Genomic DNA, 26,739 nt, shown 5'->3' with positions numbered 1-26,739 from the left:
TGATTTAGTGAATCTGACGTTATGCAGCTCTAAAATCCATCCTCTTTAAGTGTTTTAACGATGATTAATGAATAGTTAATGTCTGAGGCTGAGTTATAGATGGAGAGAAGTTATATTAATGAACCATTAGATATTGATTGAATCATTTCCTTATAATTTTATGGCGTCATGCTTTTATTACTTTTACAACTTTATTACATTTGCATTTGTTGATTGATTGATTTTCTTTACATTTTATGAATTTACATCGTTATATTTTTAACCTTTGTGTGTATTAGAGCCGTGTTTGTCAGTTAATTAAATGTTAGTTTCAGTGGATTAAATGTGATATTTAAATAAAGTTTGATGGACTCAACCGTGAACATAGGGAGCTGTTTTTAAACTCTACTCATTATTTTTGATTAAATGGACCAAAATGTTGCTGCATTTCATTTTATATTTTCTTAACGATTTTAATTATCCTTTTAAATGTGTCTTTCCATCTGTTTCACTCTTTTCATTGCACAAATATATGTCTCAAATATCAACATATTATCTATAATTAAAGTTCAGATAATGACAAAACAACTTATTCTCACATTTGGTAACAATACAACACAATCCTTCAACCATTTGCAGTACCGTGTTTCTTGTAGCTCTAGCTTTGGTCTCCTCCAGCTCTATAAAAAAGTTTCTGGTTCTTTAGCTCCACTGAGTCAAGCAGATCATTAATTTAACTGTTTGCAACTGACCACTAAACATTCAGTCCAATTTTATCTTTTGTTCATTAGAAAATATAGCGGTAGTTCCTCTAACGTCCACTAGAGGCTCCACCAGCGTCCTCCAGGTTAAATCATGATGTTTCTGGTTCTAAACCAGTTCTGGTCTCTAGAGATAATGTCTCTGTTCATGATGAATGTTTGTAGAACTCTGGAGTTAAGGGGGTGTGACGGTTTATCATCTTTATAGACAGTAAACAGCACCACCATGCTAACTGTTGCTAGCAGTAGATTGTAACACGTGAAGCCACTTTCTTATTGAGTTGCTCTAGAAATTCAGACGCACAAGTAAGCTAATTAGCTCCATCTCTTTAACCACTGTTGAATTAGCATGGAGCATGGTGAAGTTAGCCAAGATGGAAACGGCCTTTGGGCCTTAATGGACTTAATGTTTCTTGATAAAAGTCATCAGTGGACTTTGAAATGCTGCTGCTCACTCATCAAGTTCCTTCAGGCGTCAAACGTTCTCCTGGTTTCTGTAAATCTACGACGGCAGCTCGGATGGCACTCCACTGTTAATGTCTTTTTTACGATGCCATATTAAACTTCTGCCATGTCGCATCTTTTGTTTCCGTCTGTCACGACGTACACGTACATCGGCGATGCTTCATAAAGCTGCTGCACTGGAAAACAGGAAGAAACGTCACATGTTTAGAGTTTAAAGACTAAAAACCTGCAGAGAATTCTGCAAAAGCCTGAAATTTGATGAAATGATTCTTATTGTTTTTCTTCAAAATCTGAACACGTTCAAACTGCTTTGCAGAGACTGTCCAGCTCTACTTTACCTTTTTCATTCTGTCTCTGTCTTCTCATAGGAATGTTTGTTGACAGAAATGCAGTCACACCTGAGAACAGCATGGACAAAGCTGACTCCATGTCTCATTAACTATTAAAATTAACTTTATTTTCTAACTCGTGTCATTTGTCTCTATTTTATCTTGTGTCAGATCATAAATTAAATGGGGGCTCCACATTGTTTGGATTTCTTTTTGTGTAAAGACCTTTTTTTAGGATGACATTAGGGCGTCTCCAGTAGGAGTTGGTTTTTGACGCCCTATACTTTTACAGTTCAAGCTTAAGTTTCCAGGGTTGTGTTTTTCATTGACTGGGAAAGCCGGCTATTTGAGGTTTAGTTAGACGAGGGCTGTCAAACATACGGCCTGAGGGTCCAATCTGCCCCGTAGGATGAATTTGCAAAAATAGAGACATTAACTGTGATGTTCGCAATGAATTAACCACTAATCCATGTTTCTCCGCTAGGGGGCGCTGTGACCCAGAACTAAACAGCAGGTGGCAGCGATGAGCAGAAATTGCACCTATTTTTCTTGCGCAAACATTTCAGGTTGATCACAAAATGTTTAGTAAAAGCTTAGTTGATTAAATGTAAACACTTCCATAATGTACTTAATTTGCACTAAAACGTTATTTAGAGGTTATTATTTTATCACTGGTCCGGCCCCCTTCACATTAAGTTGCTCTGCATGTGGAACCCTGAACTAAAATGAGTTTGACCATCCTTCAGACTCTTAGCAAGAAGAAGAAACCAGGTGTATTTTTAGAGCAGGTTGGTTCAACACCTAATTGAGCCGGCAGCTCCTTTACCTCTGATGGAGGTGAGGACTGTTTTTTTTTTTTCTTTAGAAGTGCTCTGCTGCCCTGGAAACCTCCTCTGACTGGGCTTTTATTGCAGTTATATATCTGCAATGAATTGGCACATCTGAGCAGAGATGGGCAGTGAAGGGCATTATGGGTAACCGTATGAGCACACCAACGTCAACACGTGGACTGGAGCTGCAGCAAAGCATCCACCTCACCTGCACGTCCACTACTGAAGGTGACAGGAGATGTGATGGAGCAGCAAATTTATGTTTTCATTTATTTTCTCAACATACACGAGTACTCTTTCTTCACGTAGAGATATTTCACCTGAAATGAGTAGATTTCACTGATTAAATGAGTAAATGATAACTTGGAGTTGGTTTAGTCAATGCAGGGTTTGCAGAATAAAAACCAGAGTTGGTGGAGACCAAACACGGAGCTAAAAGAGCTAAAAATACACAAACATGACTCTGAATGATCGTTCAGATGCAAAAAACAACAGCGTGCTAACAAGTTCATCATTTAAAACATTAAAAACTCAATGATTGTTTTAAAATCTTTAATTTTTTAATCAGGTGCTGATGAGAATTAAACCAAAATGAAATCAGGCTTTGACACATTTCAATAAATAATCTGCTTTAAAACAGAAAAAGCTAATATTTACCAGTTAATGTTGCAGCAGTTATTTATTTCTAGTACCTTTTTTTCTGCACATCCATATATGTCAGTGTATTGTCTCATACGTTGTGGTCAGACACAGATAATTATCATAAAACCTTCAGACAGAAAGCAGCGACGGTAGAATTGTCTGATTCCATTATTCTTCGTTGTGTAAGTGCTCCCAATCAGAAACAATCATCCTCCACTGGAGCTCCTCCTTTATTCAACCCCTCCACAATGAGGCGGTTTTCAAAATAAAAGCAGAACAACACAGGATCAGAGATAGAAGAAGAAGAAGATACAAGGCAATACTGAGAGTTACTTGGTTCACTAAACTTAAAGTCCAACTGAAATCACAAAAATATTTTTAATCAAAGGTTTTATTTGATTATTTTATGCATAAAAACACAAAATAAATCTAATACATTTGCAGCAAATTGGCAGAATTGCCTTAACAGTGTGTTTAATTTATAGGTGTTGTGGTTGTCACAGTGCAGCGCCCCCTAGTGTGTGGAGGCCAGCGTCTACAATTACTTTACAAGTGAAGCTAGTTGATTTAAATGTCTGTCAAACAAACTCACTGCTGTTTTGTAATGAAAAAAAAAAACATAAAGAAAACATATTTCAACTGCCTTTGATGTTTTTTGAGGAGAAGTAAAAACTTATTTAATTTATTTTATTTTATAATTAACTTTTCAATTTCTAAGAAACATGAAAAAATGCATCTTTGACTGTTTTGTGAGGATTAATAAAAACTTACTTTATTTATTTCAGTTCTTTTTTTCAGTTTTTGATTTTTTTTGAGGAATAATATATATAAATATTTTATTATTTATTTTTCAATAATTTTTTTAGGGCAAGGTAGGACATCAGAAAGTCAGAACTTTCTTCGGATAAACTTTTTTTTTTGCTGAAATTTTCAGTTGGACTTTAAAAGAGCAAGCAAGAATACTGGTTTATGTTTAAGCTAATACTGTACAAAAGTCTTACACATCTTACACATTAATACAGAACTGGAGGCTTCAGACCAGCAAACTTCTGTCGGCTTTAGATAGATAAGAAATTCATCTGTGAAAAAATGTGCAACTGCAAAGTCAAACACACTCAGTCTTTTTATCCTGAACGAGGAGGAGAGAGGAGGAGAGACGAGGAGGGAGGAGTCGGTCTGTATTGCTGTGGCAAGGATATGAAGCTCACTGCACATTATGATCATTAAAACAAAGGTTTCAAAAATGTCAGATTCCAAGTTAATTATTATTATTATTTTATTTTATTTCATCCAGTTTCATCCTCAAGTGTCTGAGTCCAGTCATTTATTTATTTATTATAAAACCACTGATTAGGAAAAATGTTTATGGTCATTTTGAATCTATTTCTAGTGGTTTTGTGTCTTTCTGTGATTGTTTTCCATTTCTATGTGGTTATTTTTTTGCCTCTTCATGGCGGCCGTGAGTCTTTCTGTCTTTCTGTTGCTGTTTTGGGTCTATTGTTTGTCGTTTTACACGTCTTTATGGTGGTCTTGAGATTTTAAGTCCTTGTAGTGGTTTTGTGTCTCTCTGTATTTAATTTTTTGACTCTTTATGGTGGTTTTCAGTCTTTTGTTTGGTTGTTTTGATTCTTGTTGTAGTTTTTAATCTCTTTGTGCCCCCCTATGCTGGTTTTGAGTATTTTTTGTGGTGGTTTTGTGTCTCTTTGGGTCTCTTGGGGTGGTTCTGATGCTCTGTACTGGCTATGTAGATGCAGTTCCCTGTTGGCCTAGAAGGAAATACTGCTGTATGCAAATACTGACAAAAACGTGAATTATAAACCTTGTGTACACTGATGTGATAAATAGTTGTTTTCCCATCCGCTGACCCTTGAAAGGTTTTAATCTGAATCGTGTTTTAAAGGTTCTTAAAAGGTTCGTATTTAATTGAACGCCGCGGTGAAAACACGTCTAGAGCTGAAACCTTAACACGAGCTCCGACTCATTTTTTGTTTAGAGCAGAAAGAAACAACATTAAAGGGAAGGAAAGATTAAAGGCAGAGAGGGGGAAGTGAACGTCTCAGCTCGTCCACACATTCACACGTAGAGTTTCTTTCATGCAACCGTTGCTGATTTCGAGCGTTGCTGTTCTAGTTTCTCCCCGTTAAAGCCCCTGGCTATCACCTTAATGAGCTACTCCCAGGGAGAGGTGGAACATCCTGCGGTCCACGGAGACCAGGGAATACACAGAGGAACAAAAAAACCCAACATTATCCATCACAACGCTGCCGTCCTACGCCTCAGCTTCAGACGGAGCAAATAAATAAATAAAGGGAAGAGGCTCAGAGACGAGGACGCTCACATCTACCCCGACCTCGTGTTCCTTCAGTGTCCATTTTATCTCCAATAAAGGACACTTAGTGATATTTGTCCTCTTCCAGTTAAGACCCTTAGGCGACTCCTCTATTCTTGTGCATTCACGCCAACACACAAACATACACCATCCCAGTCCTGTCTCTACTGCAGATTACTGAACACAGACCCTGTATCGTCCCGACTTCCGCCTCCAAACGCAATCATTCTTCCTCAGAGTCAGCGACTATACGATTACAGTGTATTCCTAAAACCACATTAAAGATAATTGATTCGGCCACTTGACTGCGGCTTTCTGAAAAACCTCCCTCTCTGACTCGGCCGACGGCGTCCACTCAGAAGCACCGGGAGGACAGAAGATAGACGCAATTTCCTCCCTTCAAATGTTCAAGTGTTCGGAAGCAAAGTCAAACACAGACAGTACATTAAGACGGTGATCATAGGAGGTCTTTTCGTCCGGAACAAAATCACAGCCCGCTCCCTAGAAGAACGTACCCTTTGTGTCTCTGTACAGTATCCTCTTGAAGGCCTTCCGGAAGTCCTTGTTGAAGATGGTGTATATGACCGGGTTGAGGCAGGAGTTGCAGTAGCCGATCCAGAAGAAGAACTTGAACAAGGGTTTGGGGACGGTGCAAGTCTCGGGGCACACCGCCCGGAGGGAGTACGAGAAGAAGAACGGGAACCAGCAGACCACAAACACTCCCATCACCACCGCCAACACGAAGGTGAACCTCTTTTCCCGGTTCGCCAGAGCCTTGCGGCGGGATATGGGCGTCCCCTGAGTCTTGGGCACCTCCTCGGGTACCAGCTTGGTGCCGGACGACGTTGCCATTGTGTTTTTGTATCTGCCGGCCAGATTCAGCGCCTGAACCTTGAACCCTTTGCTTTGGGACAGTCCCAACGTGTGCTCGTTTGGCTTCTTCCTTTTTTCGCCGCCGCCCTCTGCCCACACCTTCTCCTCGCCAATTTCCAGGTCATCGTCGGAGCCGAAGCTGGAGGTGTTGTCAGGAAGCACGTCCCCTCCGTCATCGGGATGTTTCTGGGGAACAGCTGAGAGGCTTTGGCCGCCACACTCTGGCATCGAAGGGGATTTATTCAACTGAGTGGGACAGGGCTGTTTTTGAAGCGATGCCTCGGTGGATTTTGATCCTGACATCGTGTTGAGGACTTTTTCCTGTTGGCTAGAAGTTGCGCCTTCTTGTCCTCCTTGTTGCGACTGCTCAGATTGACAGATGGTGGCGTGTTCGCCAGTCGTCACGCTGGCGTTTCCTTCTCCTGCTGCTGCGGCGGCTTTGTTCTTCTGTCCCGGAGGACAGCGGGTGTGCTGCTTAGCGATCTGATAAATCCTCATGTACACCAGGATCATTATCACACAGGGGGCGAAGAAGGAGCCGATGGTGGAGTAGAGGATGTACCAGCGCTCATCGTTCAGTTCGCACTCCTCTTCGCGTCCTACGCTCTTGTCCAGGGTGAGAAGAGGAGGGAACGAGATGACCGCTGAGATCAACCAGACTACGATAATGGCCGCCTTGATGCGCAGGGGCGTACGCTTCGCCCCGTAGGACACGGGCCGAGAGATCGACAGGTACCGGTCCAGAGCTATGGCGCACAGGTGCACGATGGAGGAGGTGCAGAAGAGAACGTCCAGCGCCAGGTAGATCTCACACCAGATTAAGCTGAACGCCCAGTAGCCCTGCAGCTCGTTCGCCAGAGAGAAGGGAATGATGAGCGTGGCAACCAAAATGTCCGCGGCAGCCAGCGACACCAAGAACAGGTTCTGGGCTCCTCTCAGCGACCGGGAAGTCAGGACGGCAATGATGACCAGGATGTTCCCGACGATGGTGACGATCATCATGAAGGTGATGCCGATGGCCAAGGCGGCGGTGGCTTGAGGCGGGTACGGCGGGGTCCGGGCGGTGCTTCGGTTGCATGGTCGAGCGCCGGAGACGAGGCTGATGCTCCTGTTGGGGAGTCCGCCAAGCTCCATGAGGCAGGGGGCGGAGAGGGGAATGTTATATTAAAGAACGACAGAAGGTACAACTGTGATTCTCTGGCAGAGCATCGAGAAACTGGACGCCGTCTGGAGACTGAGGATGGTTTCAGTCAAGTCGACGCCATGTTTACCTCTGAAAGAAAAAGACACAGTTGAAGACGCTGTTAGAATATTTTAGAAACATTTACTCATGGCACTACAAACTGAGAATATCACATCCTCCCTTTGCTTTTAATTAAAACTTTGCCCTTGGCTCCTAATTTTTTTTTTTTTTTTTTAAATCTCTTTGTTGTTGTTTTTAGTCAATTTATAGTCATTTGGAGTGGAGCAGTCTAGCATGTCGTTAGGATGGTTTTCAGTCATTTCTTCGGTTGTTTTGCATCTTTTATTTTTTTATTTTTTTAGCTCCTCAATTGATGTTTTTGTGTCTCTGGTTGTTGTGACGCTCCTTTGCTTCCCGGTTCATTTAAAACAGATAAAATCGTGCGATTAATCGCGATTAACTATTTTAATCTATTCGATTTGAGAGAATATTAACAACTAAACGTGTTCAGAGCTTCAGCTCACACTTCGAGGCTGATGGCTCTGGTTTGGTGACGTCCTCAGCAGGTCAAGTCTTGACGCTGTTTGTACGCTGAAAGGTCTCTTTGTGTCCATTTATGGTTGTTGTGGGTCTATTGCTAGTGGTTTTGCATGTCTTTTGAGATTTTAAGTCATTGTAGTTTTATTTTTTTGACTCTTTCTGGTGGTTTTCAGTCTTTTCTTTGTGCCCTCAGTGCTGGTTTTGAGTTTTTTTTTGTTGGTGGATTTGTGTCTCTTTGGGTCTCTTGTGGCTATGCAGGTGCTGTTCACTGTCAGCCTAGAAGGAAATACTATTGTACGCATGAACAAGAACTGGCGACGGCTCCGTAGTGAAACTGGCTTTCACTCCGGTCTGTTCTGCAGCAGCACAACGTTAGACTTTAATGTGACACTTAAAGACTTTACTGACTTAGATGTGCATCATTCTGGGTCTATATTTATAAACAACAACAACAACAACAAAAAAACACTCATTTAAATTTAACTAAGCTTATGTATTTATTTATTTATTTTGGATAAAGGTGCCTTGTAAAAGAACAACTGAGCATATTGAGGGTATGACTGTAAAGCTCCTTCAGATCATTTTTGGTTTATAATTCTGGTTTTATACAATTTACAGAATGATTTATGTTCTGTGTCGACTCAGTGGTCGTAGGAGGAAGAAGAGAAACAGATGAAACTGAAGATCTCTTCAGATTAAAACCAGTCCGTGCAGGAATCATAGATTCATTTTTAAAAAGTAAAAGGAGGTTTGTGTTTTTCTGGACCAGATGTCCTCAGCATCCTTCCTCATGGATCTAATCAGATGATGTTTCTGCAGATCTCTTCTTATTTCAGAGCTCAGTGATATTCTTTAAATATTATAAATTCTATTTTCTGTGTTATTTCATTAAAGCTGCAGCAGAAATACAAATCATCTATCAGTCACCAGAAGCAGATCTCTGATAAATGTGGATTCTCCTTCAACTCTGTACTCACGTTCACATCAGCAGCGTGGCTCCATAACAGCAACTTTTTCTTCTTCTTTTTCTTCTTTTATTAAGTCTATTTTCTTCTAGAAGCGTGAGGCTGATTTTAAAAGATAGGGTCCGGCACTGAGCCACAGGATGTCCGGCAGACGGAGGCAGAAAGTCCGCTCTGGAGGCTCAGATCTCCACCGAGAAGGTTTTTAAATAAAGAGACGAAGATCCTCAAACATCTGACAGATGGTTTACAGCAACAAGCACGACAGAAAATAAAATAAAAGGCTCGATGGTCCAGGACTGATCAGGTCTAAATAAGTGGCCTGGAGCCCTGAAGACGCTCCGCTCGCTGAGGGAGACGCGGAGGAACTGACGCGGATGAGACCGACGCGCTTTTTTACGCGCAGGACTCGGAGGTGTCCACATGACGCTGCGCGCTTCGCTTCCACTCAGAGAACCAGGATTCAAGGAGCAGAAGACTTTTACATCTTCATTTAAGTGTCTGAGACAATTTAAAGTGAAAGATGCTCCTGAACCGTTTGGACTTTTACAGACACGGTTCATGGTTCTACATTAAAAAACTAACATCAGAAGATTTTCACTCAAGTCCTGACAGTAGAGAGGACAGGACTGAAACACTGGACTAAAATGAGCCAATATTACATATCAGACAGGTGCTTAATGTTGACTTTTCTCGTGTCTGTCCCAATCTTAGTTTAGATGTTGACTTTTGAACTTCACCCTGGAGTCCTGTCTTGTTCTGTCTCGTGTCTCTTTTCTCATCTCGTCTCAGGTCTTGTTTTGTTTAGTATTGTTTCATGTCTCATCTTGAGTCTTGTGTCTTCTCTTGTCTCGTTTTCTGTCTTGTGTCTCATGTCTCATGTATTGTGCCTGGTCTTTCGTGTCTTGTCTCATTTACTTTTATAGTTTTTCTTGTCCTGTCTCATGTCTTGTCTTTTGTCTTATTTCTCGTCTCACATTTCTTGTCTTGCATCATCATGTTCTCGCCTCTCGTCTCTCATCTTGTCTCTTGTCTTTCTTTGGTCTTTCGTATTCTTGCGTTTTGTATCTCGTCTCTCGTCTCTTTCAGTTTCGTAGTTTTTCTTCGTAGTTTGTCTCAGGTATCGTGGCTTGTCTGGTGTCCCTTATCTCATGTCTCATGTCTTGTCTCTGGTCTCTGAACTCTGGTCTTATGTCTTCTCTTGTCTCTCGTCTTGTCTTGTTTTGTGTCCTGTCTTGGGGAGGGGGGGCATTGGAAGCCAGTGAAGACAGGCCCAGGTCTAGTCAGCTGGAGGCTCAGAGGTCTAGACCGGTTCCTAGTCCAGACTGAAATGAGATCGTCTGGATTTAATGTGATCTGAAATGTTTGACTGAATGTGACCTCGTTATTATTTCTTGCTTTAATTAGTCTCCAAACGTCTTCCTCAGTAATTAAGAGACTGTTTGGTTTTCATTAGAATCACAGGATCTATTTTTAACGTTTTAAAAGAAGAAAACAAAGCGAGCGGCGTCCTGGATCTATAATGACATGGAAATGAATTCACACGGACGGACAGAGGGACGGACGGACAGACTGGTCCTGGGTCTTGTCTCTTGTGTTATCTTATGTCTTATCTTGTGTGTTTTGTCTCTTGTCTTGTCTGGCCTTGTCTTGTGCCCTGTCCCTTGTCTCTAATATCAAGAGACAAAAGACGATGCATGAGACACGAGACAAAACAAGAGACAAGAGAAAGGACACGAAACAAGACAAGATGAGACAAGAGACAAGGGAAGACATGATACCCGAGGCAAACTACAAGAAACAAGACGAGATGAGACAGAAGACAAAAGACAAGACAGGAGACAAGACAAGATGAAAGAAGAGCGACGAGACACAAGTTGGGACACAAGCTAAGAACAAGCTGAAACGAGACACGAGACAAGACATGATACATGAGACGAGACAAGAGACTAAACAAGACACAATACGAGACATTTTTCATCATTTTGTCTGTTCGTGCATGTGGCACAATTTTTTTCTAACAAAGTTTGAAATTCAAAAAATGTATTCTAACAGGTCGACAGAACACTGAAAAAAATGTTTTGTGCTGCTGATATTGAGCGTATCCGTCTATTTAAAGGTGTGTGTCTTGTTTAAATTCTCGTAATACTTTAACATTAACTGCATCGATAAACAAACACCTGCTACATCTATGAGAAAACAAAGACTTTAATCATCAGTTAAATCAGGACGGTTTTGTTTTCCACTTCCACGCTTTTTAATTCTGAAACTTTTCTTCTTTTTATGTTAAGCTCATTAAAAGCTGTGCGGCTCTTTAATATATTTATTTATTTATTTTTTAAATTACGCTGCATGTTTACATCCGTTAATTAAACTGCATGAACGTCCTCTGCTAATTAATAGAACTTCCCCAGAGACGATAAAGTAAACCGCTTCATTCCAGTTAATGAGGAACTGTATTTATTTATGTCAAGAAGAAGAAGAATCCATCAGATCTCGTCCTGTGGAGGTTTTATTGATGAGTAGATCTCCTGCTGCTGCTGCTGTCTGCTGGTGATGGGGGGCCCTCTGGTGGTGCGTTCAGGTGCTACGACTGAGCAACGTGTTTCTGGTCTGATGTGGGGTCATGGGCTTTCATGATGTGGACGTTTGCATCCTCGACTATTTCCTTCTCAGACGGATGGCAGAGGGAATCTAGAAGGTTTAGAGCAGGAATGTTTTCACTGGTGTACCTAATAAACTGGCAAGTGGGTGTATATCGAAATACAACGAAGCAAACATGTCAAGTGGCTCTGCAGCTAAAAGCCTCTCAATCTGGACAAACACTAGAGTTCTGTCAGAGTGAAGCTGTGTTTCTACGGGTATGAAGAGTTTGGAAATGTTTTTAAAAGTCTACTGGACAGAAATTAGAGACGTTTGCAGTTGTACCTGATGGTGGCACTGTTGCCTCCAATCCTATATCTCTGTATCACAGTCTCTAGCTGCCCCTAGCTTCCTAGCCTCCCAGCTAACAGTAGCTGTCCCTAGCCACCCAGCTAACAGTAGCTGTCCCTAGCCACCCAGCTAACAGCAGCTGTCCCTAGCCTCCTAGCCAATAATGGCTCTCCCTAGCCACCCAGCTAACAGTAGTTTTCCCTAGCCACCCAGCTAACAGTAGCTGTCCCTAGCCACCCAGCTAACAGTAGTTTTCCCTAGCCACCCAGCTAACAGTAGCTGTCCCTAGCCACCCAGCTAACAGTAGCTGTCCCTGACCTTTGTTGCACTTTACCATAAATATTAATAACATGATGGTGAACTCATCGTTGTTATTGTACAGGTGTGTACCGAGCGCCGTCGTCCCCGTTAGCGAATCAAGAGCCTGAACGTACCACACTTGTAGAGATGTCGAACTCTCTCTACGTCCGTCTTTGTCATCTTAACCCTCTGACCCATGTCCTGCACATGTTTGTTTGCGACGATGGTGGGCAGGCCGTTAGTGGAGAAAAACCCACTGACACAGGAATTTAAAAAAAGAACAAAAGAACCTTAATGGATCAAGAAAACAAACATATTAACGTGCATTTTGTTGTGACGCGCTTTACCTTCCATAGTGCATGATGGAAGTGATGTCGTATGGAAGTTCAAACGTTAGGCCTTCATGCTTCTTGAAGTTCTTCTCCATCCCTGAAACAAAATATGCAGAGACACTAAATGTGCACCTCTTATTACCATGTTTCAAGTCTTCTAGATGTCAAAGTGATGCCACTAAAAGAAGCTGAATTAGCTGTTAGCAGCTGATGTTTATAATGAATCCATGTGTGTACAGATAACATTCAGAGATTACAAAAATACTCAAGAAAACCTAAAAATGTGACAATTCTCAAGCAGGTTCTGAACATGGTTTCTTTGAGTCTCCTTCGACTTTTAAAACAGATTTAAAATGTTATTTTTCTAGAGGTAGAATTTGGATATTTAAAGAATTTCTAACCATTATTGTTCCAAACATTAACATCAACACTTTAGTCTCAGAAACGTTACCCGACATGATGTTACTTTGTAGAACAGTGATGTACTGTTCGCGGTCCATCCTTGTGTGTTCGTGGTGGAAGCCCAGGGCGTGAAGAATCTCGTGGACGATGTTACCCATGGTGCACTGGGCTGCAACTAACACAGGCTGCTCGTCACCCATGAAGCCCACGTACGACGCACAGCTAGAACACGACAGCTGGTTCAGACGTCAGGTTATTGAGTGTTGACATGTATTTAAGGTTCCTGGTTCAGATTTGATCACACCTGTCCACCTTTAAGAGACCAGATCAGTGTTCACACCTGGACTCTAACGTGGACACTAGAGACCAGATCAGTGTTCACACCTGGACACTAGAGACCAGATCAACCAGGACAGATGTTAAGTTCAGGTTTTCTGTAGATAATAATACAAACCCTTTGCTGGTCATAAACACCAGGTAGTCCTTCTCCGTGGTTCGCTTGTGGAAAGTCACACAGGTTTGTTTGGACACCATCGCCATGGCAGAGAGGATGTCGTCTGTCCGACTGGCTGATTAGGAAAAAAAAATAAAAATAAAATACAAAACCGCACACAGCTGACAGTGAAATAAAAACAGGAAGTGAACTGGAGATTTTATTTTACTCAGTTTTCTCACCTAATTCGGGGCCGATGACGTACGGTATGTCCAGCGTCGGCCAAACTTGGCCGACCGCATTCCTGTCGGTCTGCAGAGCAAAGAACTTCAAAAACACTCCAACTCCTCTGTTCAGATCAAGTCTTGGCTCCACACGGTGAGGTCTTAATCACTTCATCAGTGGTTGTTTTGATTTTATTTAGCCTGGACATCATCACATTCTACCATTGTGATCATTATACAGTCCAGAAGAAGATGGAGATTTCCTCCATGTTGTTCACACATGGAACTCCCCAGGGAAACCAGTCACATATCAATGCTAAGCTTACGTTCAGTACAAGATGGCTGTGTTGTGCAAAGGTATGAAAATGAGGCACTTTTACAGTTGTTTTTATAGTTGAGACGTTTGCAAATCTCCACACACTTTGCTGTTTGACAAATGAATGAAACACTTAAAGGACCAGTGTGAAGGATTTAGTGCCATCTAGTGGTGAAGCTGCAGAACACTCTTTATCACTTCATCTTGGTTTTTCTCTACCTATCCGTACAGTTTTAATATTTAAAAATAGTTTCACTCACCCCCAGCATCATGTCTCCCTCCATCACGTCATGGTTCTTGTTCAACAGCTCTGTCAGAACGAGACTAAATAAAATTTAATGGTCTAAGCTGGATCTTAGACCACATGAGGATAACTGTAGAGGCTGAGGGGACACTCTCTTGTCTCTTATTAATAATAATCATTTATTTTTAAACTTTCTGCTGCACATATGTTCATGTGAACTCAAACTTTGCTCATGTGTTTTATTTTATTGCCTCCTACAGATTATAGCATCATCTTTGCTTTTTGTTATTTTTTAAATTGTGCAAATTAACATTGAATTTAACCGACAGATGTATTGATAATGAAAATAGCTGTTGGTTGCAGCTGGGCCAGCACTCTAAAGCTAATGAGAACCTTCCTGCTGTGGCAGTGAAGTGAAATGTTCTCCTCCATTTATTTCTCTGTGTTCATGTTCCCGTTTCTGCAGCTCTTGTCCTGGCCTCAGGTTTGGAGAACACCTCAACGATCAAACACACTTTACAACAGATCTGTTCTTTGCACGTCACACATCGTCTCCGGCCTCATGACCGTTGGGTGAAGACGTGGACTCACCTACTAACGTCTCTGGGTTGGACTCCATGTAATGTACGACCTTGAGGAGCCAGTCATCCCTCAGCGCTTTAAAACAAAAACACGTGAATCTGGTTAAAAATGTTCATGACTCTCATCTGACTGATGGATCCAGGATGAAATCACAACAAAGCTGCACCTCGCTTGGCTTCACGCAGAGGACCAGAGCTCACTGAAACACAAGAACAAGTTTACTTTATTTATCTGGAGAGATAAAAGAAAAAGTTTGAGTTAGTTTTAAATTGTGTTTAGATTCTTACCAACTTTGAGGTGCTCGAACACAAACACGAGCGCCACAAAGAGCAGGTTCATGATCTCCTCTGCACTCAGGACACAGACTGAGGCCTCCAGCGTCTTCATTAGTAGAAGTCAGATCAGCTGTGAGCTTCAGAGGAGGCGTCTCCTCCTGCAACAATGAACGTCTGAATTTTAACTGATAAAAGTAAAAAAAAAGTTCATATTTGCTGTTTTTCCTTTCATTGTTGTTTTATTTTATTTTATTTTATTTTATTTTATTATTTATTTTTAAATTTTTTATCTTAAGTGATTGATTAGTTCGTATTGGATTTTCAGGCACTTTCTTTTAATTTAATTTAATTTAATTTAATTTAATTTAATTTAATGTTTTGTCTGCTTTTCCTCCGGCAGCCTGCAGGAGTCGTCTGAGTGCGGCAGGGGGCGCAACGCGCGGAAACTCAAAGACGAAGAAGAAACAACTACGCGTGTCCGTAGAAGAAGACGGAACAACTTCCTGTCAAAACACAAACACATGGGATAAAAAGCCGTGAAGGTAAAGTCGCTTAAGTTTATTAAGACACGCTTTAAATTATATTTTATCATAAAGTATTTTTTTAATCTCTTCTTTATGTTCCATTAACAAACAATTATCTGCTTCATTTATAGAAAACAGCAGCGCTGTGGTTGAACTAGCAGCTAGCTAGCTACAAACTGCTAACAGCTAATGATGTGTTATAATTTAACAGCTCTGGTTTTAATGTGTCTCTTAGCGTCTATTTAATGTGAAAGTATATATATTATATTAATGATGTTTAAAACCTTTATTTAAATTTACAAAAGCAGAATTAATACAGATTCACCGTAAATAAACAATTTAACTTCTACAAACCTGGAATAAATAAAATGAATCGATGTCTTTTTCAGCTTTTTAAACGTTGACACACGTGAAAACTGACTGAAAATGAAGATTATTGGGTATTTTATCTACTTATCTGATTTCTAAAGTATCTGCTTTAAAAAATATATACTTAAATTATGAACTAAAACTAAACAAATCAGCAGGTTAAGAAAACATGTCCTCTAACAAATGTTTGTGCTATATACGAAGTAGGGTTTAATCTAGTTCTTGTGGAGAAGACGTGTCACTCTGTGGTTGGAGAGTAACAGAGTGATGCATCTCTACTTTGTAAACTATCTTTGGCCACGGTGGTTTTGATTTGTGAATTCAATTCTTCTAGAACGTTTCCGTCTTATTTCGTTCTTTCTTCCTCTTCAGGCGTTTGTCTGCAGTCATGACGCGCTGGGCGAGAGCCAACAACGTCCACAAACACAAACCAGCAGAGGCCACTCCCTGGAGTCAGCTGAGAGGAGGAACATCAAGAGGAGGAAGAGGAAGAGGAGGAGGTGGAGGAGCTCAGAGCGACCATCTGAGGAGGACTCAGCCCAGCGCCTCAGATGTGAAGAAACCGAACCGTAAGAAGAAGGAGTACATTGACGAGGATGTGAACGGCTTCATGGAGTATCTGCAGCAGAGTGGACATCGGCTGCCCTCAAGAGACGGAGGAGGGGGAAGAGGAGGAGGAGGGAGGAGGGAGGGAGAGCGGGAGCTCAGGGAGGAGGTGGAGGTGGCCCTGAAGAAAGACCAGAGGAGGGAGGACCGGAGGATAAAGAGGCAGACAAACAAGAAGAGCCAGATGGTGAGTGGGTTCAGAGCAGAAACAAGACGATGACAGGAGGAAAAATGTTTCACCAACGTGTTCAATTAAAGATCTTTGTAGCTTAAATAAGGGACGTCCCGGTTGACACTGAGTCCTGATCTGATGTTTGATCCCCTGGAGATTCCTGGATTCAGCTCGTCTCTAACAGAACTTCACATTTTTAAAAACTAAATTCATACCTGAAGCACAGTTTCATCAGCAACTAAGATGATCTGTAGAAAGTCTGAAGAGTCTTAAATCTGATTCACATTCTGTTAATTAAAGGAAAATGCTTTACACACATTTTATTCCAAACATCTGATGAATGTTTTCTGGACGTCTTATTCATCCTTCTCTCTCTCCTCAGTTGTGCTTTAACTGCAGGAAGCCTGGTCACGGTTTGGCCGACTGTCCCGAGGCCGACAGAGACGAGGAGATGGGTCGAGGCATCTGTTACCGCTGTGGCTCCACCGAACACGAGATCCACAAGTGTAGGGCCAAAGTGGATCCTGCTCTGGGTGAGACTCACCGCCTTCTGGACCTGGCATTCATTGGTGTGGATGTTACTTAGACATGTAGCACCCACCTAGACCAGACCAGGCACCCCCACCCCATAGCAATGACACTCCTTGATGGCAGTAAAATCTGTGTCTGTGTCGTTACCGCTGCTGTAACCATGTCGTCTCTCTCAGGTGATTACCCGTATGCCAAGTGCTTCATCTGTGGTCAGACTGGACACCTTTCACGGTCCTGTCCTGATAATCCTAAAGGACTTTACGCTCAAGGTACAAACACTTTAATGAATCTTTTCTGGGAAAATGTTACACGACTAATGTGAGTTTGTCAGACAACAGGGTGTGTGGTGTTTTATAGCTAATCTCAATCTTCTTCTGGATTGTATAATGATCACAATGGTAGAATGTGATGATGTCCAGGATAAATAAAATGTCCAAAGGTTGAATTGTGTGTACGTTGCCTGATTTCTTTGGTCTTTGCAGGAGGCTGCTGTCGAGTTTGTGGCTCAGTGGAACATTTCCAGAAGGACTGTCCAGAGCATCAGGCTGCTAGTGAGTCTCTTTGTGTTCTCTACTTATTATTATTATTTTTAACTCTTCCTCTGACCAGTAACCCTCCTCCTCTCGTCTCTTCCTTCCAGCTAACTCCATCACTGTGGGCTGGTTGTCCAACAACATGAGTGCAGACCATGAGGAGGTTCACGTTCCGGTGAAGAAAGCTAAACCTAAGCAGACTAAAGTGGTGACGTTCTGATCTGAAGAGAGGATCGTCCTCCCTGACTGAACTCTGATCAGTGGACTCATAATGATTATTAACCTTCACAGGCAGAGACCTGCTTCTTTCAGACTCTTTGAGTGTTTTGATAAAATAAACATTTAGATGATGCTCATTTTGTTTTTCTGGAAGAGACATAAACTCCTAGACTAGTGTCTAGACTATATGTTCTATATGTTCTTTATAAATTAAAACATGAGAAAAAATCAAAGTGCAGCTTAAAAGTTTTTGTATCCTTGAGAATTTCCTACATTTCTGAAAAAAAACCCCATCAACAAACGACTTAAAACATCAGATGATCAGTCGACAAAGAGAACCAGAAATATTACACTTGTTTATTTGTGTATTCATGAAAGTGAGCCAATATTACATATCAGAGAGGTGCTCCTCTAGGATTAAATCAGAGTCCATGTGTTCAGAAGTGTTTCTATCAATGTAATGAGACTCAGGTGTGGTTCAGTTCCTGGTTTAGTTTAATGAGAGTTCACTTTAACACCTCGCTGATATGTAATATTGGCTCACTTTCTAGATTAAACAAGTAAAATAACGAGACACAAGATGAGACAAAACACAACAATAGGACACGCCAAAGAGAGACAAAAGACGAGACAGATGAGACGAGAGGAAAAAAGACAGGACAAGAGACAAGACACGAAAAACTACAGAACTAGACACGAGATGAAAGACTCAGAGACACAAGAGACAGTACAAGACACGACTCCAATGTGAAGTTAAAAAGTCTTGGGGAATAAAAATCAGCGTCCTCTACAAACTAAGTTTCTCACACTATGAAGAAAGAAAAGTCAACATTGATTAAAACCCTGGTAACATTTAGTTGATATTATTGTGGACGTCACAGCAGACGCTGAAAACAAAGCTCCACTTACTTTAACACAGCACTGATATGTAATATTGGCTCACTTTCTCGATAAAAACAAGTATAATATCTCAGTTTCATGCGTTCGATTGAGTTCTACTTTCAGGCCTCGTCTGATTATCTGCTGATGTTTTGTATATTTTGTTTTTCAGTTGTTGTTTTTTTAACCAAACATGGACAGCATCAGATTAATGAATAAGTCATGGGTGCATGTAGTGTCCTTTCTGATACATTAAGGAAAGAAGAAAAACAAAAGATATATGCACACATATATATGTCTGTGCGCCATGGGGTTGTGAGTAGGTTGCTACTGATTACAGCACTATGGTCCTTGTTTCTCTAAACCAAAATATATATATATATAAAGCTTTAAGACATGTTATCACCTGTAATATTGCACCTATATGTCCCTTTGTGATCTGAGACTAAAAGTCAGTCATTCCATAGTTTAGATGTCTTTAGTTATGTCTTCCTACTCATTAACTGTGGGACATTGAGCCGTCTTCTTGTTATGGCATGCTGGCTGCCATGAAGATTTTTAGGAGGTATCTGCCTTTTTTGGCAAATCTGTGTCCATATTACCCAGGTAGAATGACAAATTAAAATTATACTGTGATAAGACTTCACTGATAATACTTTGAACTCTTTCCCAGAAGGATTTAAGAGTGGAACAACTGCGCTCATGTTTTGAGTCATTTTTTATTCAGAAAAACTTTGAAGGCTTTAAAAAGTTTTTCTGTAATGTGGAGACGCGACCACTTGGAGTCAGCGCTGGATCAATCTGAGGTCTGAGCTGCAGCAGAGCAGATGTTTGTAGCTGCTAAAGATGATGTGAAGGTCAGGACACTCCCTCAAAGACACTGATGAGCTGCAGCAGGACTAAAGACAAGAGAAGTGACCTAACGTGGAGAAAATGTTAGCAACACAAGACTAGACGTTACAGTCACAGGTCTGGTTCTGGTCTCTCTCTGTTTCTCTGTTTGTCATTTATTGTTTCTTTCATTCTTTCTCTGCATTAATCCTCAAACCTTTAATCAGATGAAGTGAAGCTGTAGAGGTCTGTTTATAGTTTTCATGAACCGTTCATCAGCGCCTTCATCATGAACTAAAGAGCAGCAGCAGCCTCGTAAACACCTCGTCTCTCTTTCAGACGCTCCAGATTTCTTGTTTTTATGAGGATAAAACTTGGTCTTTTACAGCCCCCCCCACCAGACCTCCACCAGCCCCCCCACCACCCCCACACCCCACCCCTGGAGAGCACGATAAAAGCTCTGTCGTCACTGATGATGCACAAGGTTTCCCGTCCAGTCCACAGAGGAGAAAACACATTTTCTCAGAGTCCTCAATGTGACGTCCAGACGACCTCCTGCTTTTACAAGTTGTGTTCGGTCTGACTCCAGGAAACAGACCTGTCCACTGATGCAAATATATTTAATCAGCCAATCACGGGGCAGCAGCAACTCTGTGCATTTAAGAGTTTAGAGCGTTCAAGATGATCTGCAGAAGCTCAAACCAAGAATCAAGAACGAGGAAGACGATGGTAAGACGGTAGAGCGCTTCACGTCAGACTAAGACTAAAATCCTCTCAGACTGGTTTCTCCATCAACGAGTTCTCAGGTCTCAGTCCAACAGAAAACCTTCCTACCTGGTCAAATGGGGGAAGGGTTCTTAAATCTGCAGCAACTCCTTGATGCGTCATGTCAACATGAAACAAACTCCCTAAGGAATGTCTCCGGCACCTTGTTGAATCTACGCCACAAAGATTTAAAGTAGTTCAGAAGAAATTAGCCACCAGCTAATGGTAGCTCTTCCTAGCTAATAGCTAACTCTCTGTGTTTCATTGCTTGGAGGCTAATAGTAGCTCTTCCTAGCTTCTTAGCTTTTCTAACTAACAGTAGCTCATCCTAGCTTATTAGCCTCCCAGCTCCCAGCTAATGGCAGCTCTTCATCTTTCCTAGCTTGGAGGCTAATTGTAGCTCATCCTAGCTTCCTAGTTGCCAGCTAATGGCAGCTCTTCGTGTTTCCTAGCTAGGAGACTAGTATTAGCTCATCCTAGCTTCCTAGCTGCTAATAGTAGCTCTTCCTACTATTTATCAAACCATGGAGCAGTGCCAGGCGTCCAGCTAGTAGTTGGGTGTTTTGGCTACTTGTCAAGGAACCTCAGTCCTGGACATAGAGGGGATTGAACCAGTCCACAGCACTACGCTAACAAGGTGTATACATGATGTGTAACTAATGCTAATTTTGTGTTTTTTGTGTCTGGAGTTTATGCTGCTAATGAAATAAATCCCCTGCAGAGAAAACACTGAAGCTTTTGTTTCCTGTTTGTGGCTATCGTTAAACGACCCATCGCTCCTCGGCTCGTGTTCGTCAGGGGTTCGTTTGAAGGACACTCTTCTGAAAGCTCCCTGGTTTAAAGTAAAACGCTCCGTTTTCCTCGTAGCCTGAGAAGTTCTCATGGAGGCAAAGTGAAACTGCAGCCAGACGGCCGCTGCTCTCTGCCAGCTCACGGTCCTCTGAGGCCGATTGCACAATTTACCCCTAAGTTTCACGGACTAAGCGCCGAGTGTGTCTCATAACAAAAAGCACAGAGGCTTCATTCACTCACGTCTCCTGGTTCCAATTTGAGAGAAGCTGAGAGGAGGCTGTTTCTCCAGCTATTGTCTTTCTGCCGCCGCATTGCCCAACATCCATCCATCGTCAGAGGTCACCATCCTCGCCAACGACTGCGATGAAACATAGTCATCGGCAGCATTTAGCAACAAAGGGCCCCTGAGCAGTGACGTGAGTCGGCCCCTAAGAGGATATTTAAATCTCTTTATAGCTGATTTGTCTCTTTGGAGTTGTTTTCATCACTTTCTGGGCTTGTTGCGTCACTTTGTTGTCGATTTTAAACTCATGATTGTGTAGAGGTGTTGCGTCTGTATCCCAAAAAAAAACAAAACACACAGCTGAAACCACGGCAACTAGACTTGTTTAAGTTTTGTTTTTTCAAGCAGCTTCTTTAGTTCAAAGGTCGCACAGAACACTCATCCTTCATCTTGGAAACATACAATCGACAAATAAACCAGCTAACAGTAGCTCTCCTTAGCTTCCTAGCCTCCCAGCTAATAGTAGGTGTTCTTAGTGCCTTAGCCTTCCAGTAGCCATTCCTAGCTTGTGCTATTACCAAGCCAATGGTTGGCCGCTGACCGTTGGCGCTAGTCAGAGTTCAGTTCTTAATGATCAGGAACTTTTTTGGACAGTGTCCACCTGAAGAGTCTGTTAATGTTGTGTTCTGTAGACGCCCTGCATCACTTCCTATCCTCCTGTAGTTGTCTCTTTCTGTCTCTCCTGAAGGTTTGTCTCTATCAAGTCATTTTGTTTGGCGTCTTCTTGTGTTAAGGTCCCCTCATCCATTGGTCCCATGCCTGGTTCAGGCCTGTTCACTAATCCATCCATCTAGCGTCCCATCACTCAGTCCAACGCTAAGGTCCATGCTAAGCCCTCCATTCAGGACTGCCGCTAGAGTTTCTAGGCTCAATGACGACCGCTCATCGAGATCGCTGCGATAGTAAATATCTATAATCCCTGCTAAAGTTCCCAAGAACCCCGGAGACACAAATTCAGGCTCTCCTGCCCCTTTCCGGTGCCCCTGCCTCTAAAAGAACTAGGCCAGCCCTAATGAACTCCGCTGCCTGGATTTATAGACTGTGGTTAAACGGCCTCCCTGTGAGAGATGCTGAGAGAGGAGAGGGAAGAAGTCCAGTTTTCTGTTTCTTCTACTAATGTAGCACAACTTAACAGCAACATCACAGGTTAACTGTCCTCACCATCCAAACCTACTGCATGGGGCTGTAATGGAAACCTCATTTCTCTTTGCTGGCTGGTGGCAGGGAGGTTTGTTTAAAATGTAAAATCACCAAAGTCTTAGTGGATTTTACGGGAAGGCAGCAAACCAATAAAACACCGAACACTCTGCTGATGCTGAGGAACTGTTTGACTGGACGAATCAGAAAATGTGACAAAGAGCAGAGAGTAAACGTTGTTTTACATCTCCACCTGAATGTTCAAACCCACAAATATTTCAAAAACAACATAATGGTCTAGAATAAAGTGTAGAACAATCGATCAGCTGATTCAGGAGAGGACAGCTCTGTGTGATGGTTTGTAGCTCTTCCCAGCTTCCTAGCATCCCAGCTTATAGCAGGTCTCCCTAGTTCCTCTTCTGAATGATGAATCCAGTCTACTGCCACCTGCTGAAATTAACATGTAATTGCCTCAGGTGTTTTTAAGTCTGACCTGTCTCACTCTTACAACTCTTCTAAGGTCTTGTGCAGGTCTGCAGTATTCATGAAACTTCAAACCGATTTGTTTTCAGGCTGCACTAGACTGAACTTCACCAAGGCCACTGTGAGTTGTTAGGGAGTCGTCTTGAAGCAACCACCAGGAAACGCTTGTTACCAACAGATTGAGCTGGAAGTCATTACTGCACATGTCAGCTCAAGGCTATTAGGTGCAGGCGATGCTAAAGACGAGCGGAAGGAAGGATCCCTGAGTAGTAGAGAGGAGGAGGGAGAGATGAAAGTAAGTTCCTGTTAATGATGCTGGAGAGGAGATCAGAAACCAAAGGCCCCGTGTGGATCTGTTAGGAGTCTATTGGAGCTAATAAGGCCGAGCTGTCTGGTCGGAAACGTGTTTCTGTTTATCTGATCAGCGTCTTATTGTGTACGACTGTGGAGTGAATCAGTTTGATCCATGATGTCCCTTCTGCTAATTTTTTTTTGAGGCCATTGTTTCTGCTATCATCCCAGATAATGATAAATAATACTGAACAGACTAAATGTCTAAACCCGTCTCCTAAATACAAACACATGTAAACTCAGACAAGAACAACATCAACAATGAAACATCGTGTTGCCAGAGATTTAAATAAATGATCCTGTGAGTTACGACTTCATCCCCATTTATCATCTTATGTTAGTTTAGATTTTATACAGTTAAATAACTGAATTCACTATTAACGGTTCCTGGGTGTACTGAAACCTATCGCTGAAGAAGAGCAACTATTAGCCGCTAAGCTAGGAAACATGTGGAGCTGCTATTAGCTGGGAGGCTAGTTTTTCCTATGATCAGATCTGACTCATTTAGGCTAGCGCTAAGGCTTTTACAGAAGCCAAACGTGTAATAGTAACTCCTCCTAGCTTCATAGTCTATAAAGGATTATCTTTTCTTATTTTAGCTTGTCTTAGCCTCCCAGCCTAGCCGCTTATAGTAGTTTTCCATGTTTCAGAGCTTGGCAGTAGCTCCCCCTAGCTTCCTAGCCTCCCATCTTATAGCAGCTCTTCGTGTTTCCTAGCTTGAAGGCTAATAGTAACTCCTCCTAGCCTCCCCGCTAAAAGCAGCTCTACATGTTTTCTAGCTAAGCGGCTAATAGTAGCTCTTCTTAGCTTCTAGCCTCCCAGCTAATAGCAGCTCTACGTGTTTCCTAGCTTGGGGGATAATATTAGCTCTTCCTAGCTTCCTAGGGTACAGATACCATTTGTATTCATCATTGGAGGCTTCAGCTCATTGTTTTTATATTTTACTGGGCATCGTCTCCATTCGGTTTGTTCTTTAGAACAAACCGAATGAGTGATAATCATTCAGCACAGGAAACCACAGACGTTGTGAAGGACGTTGAGTAACGACGGTTCCCCAGAGAGCCGGCGTAAAGACCAACAAATCCATCGACTGATTAAAACAACATACATCTCATCTCACACATCCACAGTTTAATAATAACAATAACAGCAGAGAAAAGCAGCACAGATGTGTTTACATGGACGTCTGGAGGCCGCTCACTGACGGAGGCTGGATTGTGATCAGGACAGGACGGAGGAGGACGTGTCAAATCAAACACAGACACTGGAGGACACTGGACTGTTTGAATACACAATTTAAATATGACTGAAAACATCAAACATGGAAATCTGAATAAAATTCTGTGCGTTTACTGAGTGTCTGGCCACAAGGGGGCAGCACCACGAGACGTCAACACAACACCAACAAGTTACTACAAACACTTTATTTTAGCTTTACAGGGAACAAGTAATCATTACATTTTCATCTAATAGTTGTTCTAGTACGCTGAAACAGTGTGAATGTATTATCAAAATAAACATTATTTCTTTCACTTCTTTCCAACTGTTTTATTAATTAACTGCTTACCTCCACATCCAGATCTCCGTTGTCGTGTTTTTGGTCTCCTCCACCTTACTGTTTTCATATATCTGGTTATTTCTAACTAAAATATGGCATCGTATCTAATTATTACTCCCGACTTTATCCTTATTGGTAAATAGTATTTGCACACGTTGCTGCTTTGCACACACACAGTACAGTTTGTTGGTTCTGGCTAATGTCAACTCTACAAACTGTATCGAATTAAACTGGGATTTGTTTTATTTTTTTTTTGTGCATATTAAAAAGGTACTTGAAGAGAAATGCAAACAGACAAACAGGAAGGAATTACTGTTATCCCAGCAGCTTCCACTACTCCAGGCTAGGACGCACAGCCAAGTAAGAGAGGAAGAGTCCCACCAGAAGAAGGGATCAGAGGACGTAGGTCAGGCTGTGGACGGCTGATGTCTTTGTGTCTGTTTTGGAGACACAAATCCATCTGATTAATCGATTGAAACACCAAATATTCAGTGTTTAACTTTTGGGCTTATGAGTAAATGTCAAGCAGCTTGTTTTGGAACAACTGTCCTCTTCTTTTAGACGTTAATGATATTCAACCCGCTTGTGCAATGAATTCTGGATTCTACCAGTGAACTCTAAAAGAAAATGTCAGGACATCTGTCCATGAGCTGAATGTGAAGAGAAACTGGGTCATGAGGCAAGACAACGAGAACCAAGAACACAAGTGGTTCTACAAAAGAACGGTTAAAGAAGAACAAGATGAATGTTTAGGAACGGCCAAGTCAAAGTCCTGACCTTAATCCAATAGAAATGTTGTGGAAGGACCTGAAGCAAGCAGCTGATGTGAGGAAACCCACCAACATCTCAGAACTGAAGTGGTTCTGTTCTGAGGAATGGGCTAAAATTCCTCCAAGCTGCTGTAGACCACTGATCAGCAGTTACCAGAAACATTTAGTTACAAGGAGGTCACAGCAGATACTGGAAACAAGGAGGAAATTATATGTAATATTGGCTCATTTTCCTGAACAAGCAAATCCATCAGTATAACATATCTGTTTCATGTGTTCTGGTATCGACTTTCAGGATTTGTGTGTTTTTATGCAGAAATGTGTAAAACTGTGAAGAATGTGGACACGTTTAAGCAGCACTCTTCATACTCTGTAATGTGTTTATTGATCTTTAAGGTAAAACTAATGAAGATTGTTTTTTAGCCAGAAATGAAACTTAATATGTCAACACATATGTGCTGTTGAAGGCCACCTAGGAGGGCTGCACAGGTCCCTCCACAGATTTTTCTAATTATGCAGCGCTGAGCTACTACCACATCCCCTGAAAGAAGATCAGCTGATGCCTCAGTGTGTGTTTTAACTCTGCACAAAGTACACTGTAATACCTCTTCAAGCAATTACTCCTGGAATGAGTGTCTGTTTGCAGAACTCAGATCACGGTCCAGAGGAAATCCCTTCATTTCCCCCTCGACAACATGTGGCACTGGGCTTGTTGCTTTAGCCTCATACAGTGATCCCCAAACAACTCTCATCAGATGAGAACGGACTTTGCTGATTTCCTGATTACATGGATAAGCTGCTGCCATGTTTTTTTTTTTGTGGAAGCTGGAGATGAGGATATAAAATGAGCATGTCCCTAGAAAAGGAGTGTATTCCCTCCTGTGCCTGGGCTCAAAGAGACATTAATTCATCCAGGAAACAGGTGAAAGAGTATAAAGACAGGTTGGTGTGTACTTCATTCTCCAGGAGGACGGAGGATCTTTCTCCCTGATCATTTAGAC

The 26,739-nt window shown here is 41.8% G+C and overlaps 3 protein-coding genes across 3 annotated transcripts; 1 reads left to right on the top strand and 2 right to left on the bottom strand.

The window, feature by feature from the left end:
* Positions 1 to 5,365: 5,365 nt before the first annotated feature.
* On the bottom strand, positions 5,366 to 7,366 carry LOC311507912 (alpha-2B adrenergic receptor; the record flags this gene model as incomplete). The annotated part of the gene is made up of 1 exon (XM_084572457.1): positions 5,366 to 7,366. A coding segment is annotated over one exon (1,530 nt), but the record flags the coding sequence as incomplete, so codon positions are not given.
* Positions 7,367 to 11,330: 3,964 nt separating this feature from the next.
* LOC311508187 (zinc metalloproteinase nas-4) lies at positions 11,331 to 15,035 on the bottom strand. Its single transcript, XM_084572871.1, has 10 exons — positions 14,948 to 15,035; positions 14,827 to 14,859; positions 14,670 to 14,735; positions 14,095 to 14,144; positions 13,537 to 13,606; positions 13,316 to 13,430; positions 12,911 to 13,083; positions 12,475 to 12,556; positions 12,262 to 12,383; positions 11,331 to 11,587 (listed from the first exon to the last, which is right to left on the bottom strand). The coding sequence occupies exons 1-10, from the start codon at positions 14,997 to 14,999 to the stop codon at positions 11,481 to 11,483; spliced, it is 870 nt and encodes a 289-aa protein (XP_084428997.1). The 5' UTR covers positions 15,000 to 15,035; the 3' UTR covers positions 11,331 to 11,480.
* A 392-nt stretch (positions 15,036 to 15,427) lies between these two features.
* zcchc9 (zinc finger, CCHC domain containing 9) lies at positions 15,428 to 18,122 on the top strand. The gene is made up of 6 exons (XM_084572003.1): positions 15,428 to 15,477; positions 16,201 to 16,621; positions 16,989 to 17,139; positions 17,314 to 17,406; positions 17,620 to 17,688; positions 17,778 to 18,122. Exons 2-6 carry the CDS (start codon positions 16,217 to 16,219, stop codon positions 17,888 to 17,890), a joined length of 831 nt encoding a protein of 276 aa, XP_084428129.1. The 5' UTR covers positions 15,428 to 15,477; positions 16,201 to 16,216; the 3' UTR covers positions 17,891 to 18,122.
* Positions 18,123 to 26,739: the final 8,617 nt, after the last annotated feature.

This window comes from Chelon labrosus (genome assembly GCF_963514085.1).
Source record: "Chelon labrosus genome assembly, chromosome: 22".
In the NCBI taxonomy this organism is placed as follows: Eukaryota; Metazoa; Chordata; class Actinopteri; order Mugiliformes; family Mugilidae; genus Chelon; species Chelon labrosus.
Note: the sequence above shows the minus strand (reverse complement) of the source record. Positions and strands in the feature narration are given on the sequence as shown.

Coding starts and splice junctions, on each gene's coding strand:
- LOC311508187 (XM_084572871.1), bottom strand. CDS start 14,999: ATGAACCTGCTCTTTGTGGCGCTCGTGTTTGTGTTCGAGCACCTCAAA. Junction 14,736..14,826: donor TCTGCGTGAAGCCAAGCGAG/GTGCAGCTTTGT, acceptor TTTGTTTTAAAG/CGCTGAGGGATGACTGGCTC. Junction 12,557..12,910: donor ACAAAGTAACATCATGTCGG/GTAACGTTTCTG, acceptor ATTTTGTTTCAG/GGATGGAGAAGAACTTCAAG.
- zcchc9 (XM_084572003.1), top strand. CDS start 16,217: ATGACGCGCTGGGCGAGAGCCAACAACGTCCACAAACACAAACCAGCA. Junction 17,140..17,313: donor CAAAGTGGATCCTGCTCTGG/GTGAGACTCACC, acceptor CGTCTCTCTCAG/GTGATTACCCGTATGCCAAG. Junction 17,689..17,777: donor TCCAGAGCATCAGGCTGCTA/GTGAGTCTCTTT, acceptor TCTTCCTTCCAG/CTAACTCCATCACTGTGGGC.